This window comes from Leishmania donovani, chromosome 20, assembly GCF_000227135.1.
Source record: "Leishmania donovani BPK282A1 complete genome, chromosome 20".
Classification (NCBI taxonomy): Eukaryota; Euglenozoa; class Kinetoplastea; order Trypanosomatida; family Trypanosomatidae; genus Leishmania; species Leishmania donovani.
In genome coordinates, this window is record NC_018247.1 from 628,296 (window position 1) to 634,180 (window position 5,885).

At 60.2% G+C, this 5,885-nt stretch overlaps 1 protein-coding gene across 1 annotated transcript; it reads left to right on the top strand.

Moving 5' to 3' along the window:
* Positions 1–5,768: 5,768 nt before the first annotated feature.
* LDBPK_201420 (pumilio protein 9, putative) lies at positions 5,769–5,885 on the top strand (the record flags this gene model as incomplete). Its single annotated transcript, XM_003860435.1, has 1 exon — positions 5,769–5,885. A coding segment is annotated over one exon (117 nt), but the record flags the coding sequence as incomplete, so codon positions are not given.

Here is a 5,885-nt window from a genome sequence, read left to right on the forward strand (position 1 = left end):
TCCCGGCGGTGCGGCGCCTTTTTCTGGACGAGCTGGTTTTCAACCCAGCCGCCCTGAAGGAGGTGGTGGGCGATCTGTACGGGAACTTTGTGGTGCAGGCGCTGATCGGCGTTGTGACGAACCCGATGGAGTTCAAGCGCGTGGAGGACCGCCTGCGCCCCGCACTGGTGGGGTGCCAGTTCGCGGCGAAGATCGAGGGGAAGATCAAGGCGAAGCGTCCAGTCCCGCCCCACGCGGGCGGTGCGGTGCACCATCATCCCTACCCGCAGTCGCACCAGCAGCGGCCGCTTTCGGTGCCGTGCACCATGCCTGACCATGCTGGCCCCTGCGCGCCTAGCGTCAGAGCCACTATACCGCTTTCACAGATGCCGGTGATGTCTGCCGGTGAGGCGCGCGTTCCGTCTCGAGGCTACTGTCACCGCCCCTACGACCGCAATCCGCTATGCTGCGTACCGCTGGCAGCTGAGCAGCAGCAACCGCAGAAGGTGGAGCAGGCGCCATCTGAGCATGTTTACCCTGCTGATCACTTCCGGTTCCCAATTCTCAAAGAGCGTACCGCTGCTCGCACCGCCGGCGTCGTCCCTGTAGCGGACGGGGCGGACAGCGGACCCGTGTACGGTCCCTCGCCGGCGGCACGCCGCCACCTTCAGCAGCAGCAGCAACAGGCGTTTTGCCCACCATTCAACATCATGTGCTGAGTGTGTGCTGAGGAGACGTACGCGAAGAGCTGCGCGCAGAGTGTGGTGACGAAGGTAGTCGGAGTGCCGGGGCAGTCGGTCGTTGCCATCGCGGTAAGGCCTCGCTTCACCGACGATGGTGCTGCCCCTGCTTCTCCGCCCCACCATCCGACGCTGATCCCGTCTCCTTGTGGGCGCGCATGCTGTGGTGCTTGCTTCTGTGTTGCCATGCGCGCTCCTGTGCTGGTGTGTGCGGGCGTTGCGAGAGGAGGGTAAAGCGTGAGCGGCGGCCGGGAGGGTGAGGAGGGGACGGTGACACGTGAGATGGTCCGAGTCACCGTTGTGCCGCCGTCCGCGCCCTAGCCGCCTTCCTCTATCTAGAGAGCGCCGACGCATCATGACTAGATGGCCCTTCTCTTGCTTTTACCTGCTGAGTAGTGTGTGGCTTGCCGCCTTTTGTTGTGACGCATGTCGTTGGTGCGCGCGTGATGGAGTCTCACCTCGGTTGTGTGTGCGGAGACTGCACAGGGTGTCTGAAAGGACTCGAAAAAAGTAAGGGAAGGAGTAACAAGGGCGAGGACGCAGAGGATGCAAGCTCAGGAAGAGGCACCGTGCCACCCACAGCGGGTGCACACACGGCCAGGCACACTAGTCGACCAACACACACACGCATAACTTGTACGGCTCCCTCATTGGACGTAAAAGGGAAGCAGGGGTCGCACGCGGGCGTCTGTGTATCTGTCTGTCGTTGTGTACGCAGGAAGACACCCCCCCCCCTCCGTGGCCGCCTCCCTCACCCTCGCCTCCTCCGTGACTGTCTCTTCGCATCTTCTGTCCCTCTCACGCGCGCATGCATCCTTTCGCTTCTTTCTTTTTGTTCCCCCCCTCTCGTATTTTGTGTGACATGCCTCCTCGACTATGTGTGTGGCCGGTGTGTGTCCTTGTTGGTTAGGGGAGGGAACACTCTTAGATCCTTTCGTCTTGTTCCGTGGCCCCCCTCCTCCTCCATTCTCTGTAGGGGGAGCTCTTCACTCTCTCTGCCTGTCCCTGTCTGCGCGTGTGCGTGTGTGCGCGCGTTTCCTTTTTTGTTTTGTGCTCTAAACGGCGAATGCGAACGAAGCAACGCAGGCGTTGGAATCTCAAAATAGAGAGGCAGAGCCGAGAAGACACCCACCCACACACACACACCCAAGGAAAGAGGAGACATCATGTCAGCAGGCGGTCAAGAAGAGACGCCGGGGGTGCGTGGATGGGGCGCTGTGGTCCAGTCTGCACCGCGCCCGCTCGAAGTGCTCGCCGCACGGAAATAAGTGAGGAGGGCATTGACGAGCGGCGGGCAGAGAGGCAGGAAAGGTGGCGTAAGTGCCACACACGCACATTTGTGTGCTCTCTCCTCCTGTCCTTGTTCGCTTCTCCAACCCGAATGCGTGAAAAGAAGGAGAACGGAGAGAAGGAGGTCGGGGTCGGATGCGGGAGCAGGCAGCAGGCAGCAGCTCCCCCCCCCCATCTGTCTCCCTCCCTCCTCCCTTCTCTGCCATGCTTCACGGCGTACCCTCTTTCGCGCTGCGCTAGCACCGGACAGGCACAATGCGTAACAAGCGTCTGTGTGTGTGTGTGCGTGCCTGTGCAGGGGAGAGGGGGGCCGCTGTCTTGAGCCTTCCACTGTACTATCTGACTCGTTGACTCTCTCTCTCTTTTTCCTCGTTCTCCACCCAAATGATGTTCAGCAGCCAGTGCCGCTAGAATAGAAGGATCGGGGGGGGCGAGGGCGAGCAGCGGACCCGCCCTGAGGGCGCGCTCACTTTTCGTTTTTTTTTTTGGTGCCTTCCTCTTCCGCATCCGCGCATCTGTGTGCTCTTAACTTCACGCACGCTCTGGCTCAGAAACGCGCATGAGCGCCTACATGCTCGCAGGTACAGACACCGGTGCAGGCGCCGAGGCAACACCCTCGCCCGTCACTGGTTCAACGCACAGGCCCCTGTGTTATGCACCTCGCCGTGCCGCATGCCCATCAGCACACCGTCGTTGTGATCCTCCTCATACACCGACATGGACGCACAAGCCAAGCAACACCTCCCTCTCCCCACGGGTGCCAGGGAGGCCGCTCTTTTCAGTTGCTGTATGGAGGAGAAGGGGAGTTGGACAACGCTGCTGCTGGCTCTCTCGAGGAAGGGGAGGAAGGACACGACCGTTCATCCCTCACCTGCTTGCTTCGGTCGGTAGTTTTCCCCGTCACCCGTTGCACCACGCACCCCGCCTCATGCTCATTTCTTCTTTGCGCATCCCCTCGCCCCCTCCGGTGTTCTTCCTCACTCCCCTGCGACGAGACCGCGGTGAAACAACGGCAGCAAGTGGAGGCGGAGGCGCGGCATCCATGCGCAAGTGTGTGATGGGGTAGCCGACCGATGGAGGTCAACATTTCTTTCATTTTTTTTTTGGCATATGTTTGCATGCAGAGCCCTCGTCTCTTTGCCCCCCCTCCCCGTGGACAGTGTTCGAGGGTCTCTTTCTCTCCCTGTTTCCACCCTGAAGTTGCGCAGATGTGCGGCAGCTGTTGTGAGAGAAGGATGAGGTGGGAAGGGAGGGGGTGACAGGCCTGTTCGCCTTGGCGACTTGGAAAGAGGGGTGCGGGGACGGGTGGCCAGCCGCGCGGGGCTGAAGGGGGGCGGGCGGGGGTTTGGTGGGGCGGCCAGCGTATCCCACGGCGCGCGGTCAAAGTGTTCTGTGGTGCACCCTGCTGGAAGGATTTCTTGAGCTGAAGTGCAAGAAGCACCCCAGCAACGTGCTGGAGGCCGTTCTGAGCTGCAGTGGCGATGTGCCACCGGTACACCGTTTTCCGTGCTTGGACGAGCTGCTTTTCACCCCAGCCGCCCCTCTCTCCTCGAAGGCGGCTCCTGCTTTCTCCACTTCCCCTCAGTGTCGACCTAGTGTGTCTGTGTGTGCGGGCTCAGAAGCGCTCGCCTCCTTCCGCCTCCCTCCTCATGTCTCTTTCTCTCTTGTACCGCGTTTTTCCATTCATGCGTCTGCTCGGGCAGACTGCCCGCTGCTCGGCGGTCCGCCAAACGTGAGCATCTTCCTGCCTGCTGTCTCACTTCTATCATTGCGGCGTGCAACTGACTGGGGTGTTTGCCAGTGCGTGTGTGCGCCTGCTGATGTATGCATGTGTGTGTGTATCTGTTTAGCGTGCCATAGCAACGCGTAGGTGAGTTTAGGAGAGTTGTCCTTCCACCCATCCCCTGCACATGAACGTGTACTCACGGATGTGCACGCTAGGCGGCTTTGCCTCGCCTTCTTGTCACCCGAATGGGGAGGGGGAGGGGGCGCACGCAGGCGACCCACTGTGCGTATGAGAGGCGGGCTGTGCTTGGCGGGTTCGGCTTTGCGCACAAAAGGAGGATCAACGAAGGCTGCGGCGGAGAGCCGCTGGTGCGCGTTTGCCAACGAGCTAGCCTCCGCGCATCGTTTCTCGGTCACTGCACTGAGCCTCGAGCTGCGAGAGAGATGGTGTGATGTGGGAGATGACGACTCTGGGTTGCTAACCCCTCCGTGCCCGAAAAAGCGGCGCGATGTGAGGCACCACTGCATACTTCCCCACCTTCCGTTGCTGGCGTGCTTGACATGTGCAGCGCCACGACTAGTATGCTTCCAGCAGGGCTCGCCATGGAAGACGCTGCAGCCCCTCCCCAGCCGCCATCTCCTTTGCTGCTCGTCCTGGGTCCCTACGAGACCCTCAGCGGTGCGCGACGGCTAGCGGTGCGCGACGGCTGGCGGTGCCGCCTGCGTCCCTGCACGCCTCGGAAAAGGGAGAAACAAAGAAGATCGGCGTCTACACAGGCGCACAGTGGTCCTCGCGCTCGTGCATGCATGCGGCTGTGTGCTCCGCGCACAGTCGTTGACGGCCGTGAGACACGTCACTGTGCACAACAAGAGCCCTCCACGGTGATGTGTCTCTAACGGTGGCCGTAACTCCTGCGTCTCTCGTTTACTCGATCATACCATCGCTACTCCCGTCTCCCTCCTTCCCTCCCTCTCCATGCCACTTGCATACCTCTTACCCGATGACCTCGTGTCCCTCGTCTCCCCCTCTCACAAAACCAACGAACTTACTACACACCCGCACACTCGCGTATGGCATGACTGCCAACCAAACACCGAAACACGCCATGCGAAACTCTCTCTCTCCACCTTTTTGTCATCCCGCCCTGCCCACACCGCACCGTAATCTCCGCGAGATCGAAGGGCGCCATCTCCATAATCCTCTCTTCCATCCTCATCATACGAATCGAGGCCTCTCTTTTCCTCCCTCTCTCCCCCTTATGTGCCACCGCCCCCCTCTCTCTCTCGTTGTTTGGGCATTGTACCGTCTCACCCCCTTTTTCTTCGCTATGTGTTTATGAGTCCGTGTGCGCACATCTCTTCCATCTCCTTCCCAATCTTTACCCACGACGTGTGCGAGTCTCTTCTTGTTGTTGTGGCCCTCTTTAGAAGTAAGCGCTCTCTTCGGCTGTATTCTTTTCGCTTGGGAGCTTCCCCTTCATCCTCACCTACCGCCTCTCTGTCCGTCTCTGTCTCCTCTCTTCATAAACAGTTCCGCACGCACAGGCACACTTGTGCATGCCTTCTTATTTTTTCCTTTATACTTTCCCCCTTTCTCCCGTACGCACGGAGGTTGTCGCACCAGCGCACGCTATCTCGCACGCAGGCGGACGCCAGTTCGTGGGCCTCGCTTCATCTCCACGATACTGCCGCTTCCGCTGCAGCACTGGCCCCACTGACAGCTCCACTTGCTTTGCATATTTCTTCGCTTACTTTTACCTTTTCTTGTTAACCTTCTAGACCACTTAAATACCGCCCTTCCAACTTCCCCCCTCTCCCCATCCTCTGTACCCCTCCGCCAGTATCACTGCCGTCTTCATCGACGGGAACTCTGTACCGCACGCTCCTCTCTTCTTCCTCCCGGCAGCCGTCGCCAACCACCGCATCACCTGCGTGCGTTCTCTTCGCTTGCACATCCTCCCATCGCCTTGTTGACGATCGCCCCGCCTGCTTGAGGCTCACGGATCTCCCTCGTCTCCCTTGCCACTCCACGACATGTCTTCGTCTGCCGAGCGGTTCCATTCGAGGTACTTCCCGGCCGTCACTGAGCGTCGCTCCATCGCGATGTCGAGAGACGTGGCACCGCCGCTGCACCGCAACGCTGGCCGGTCT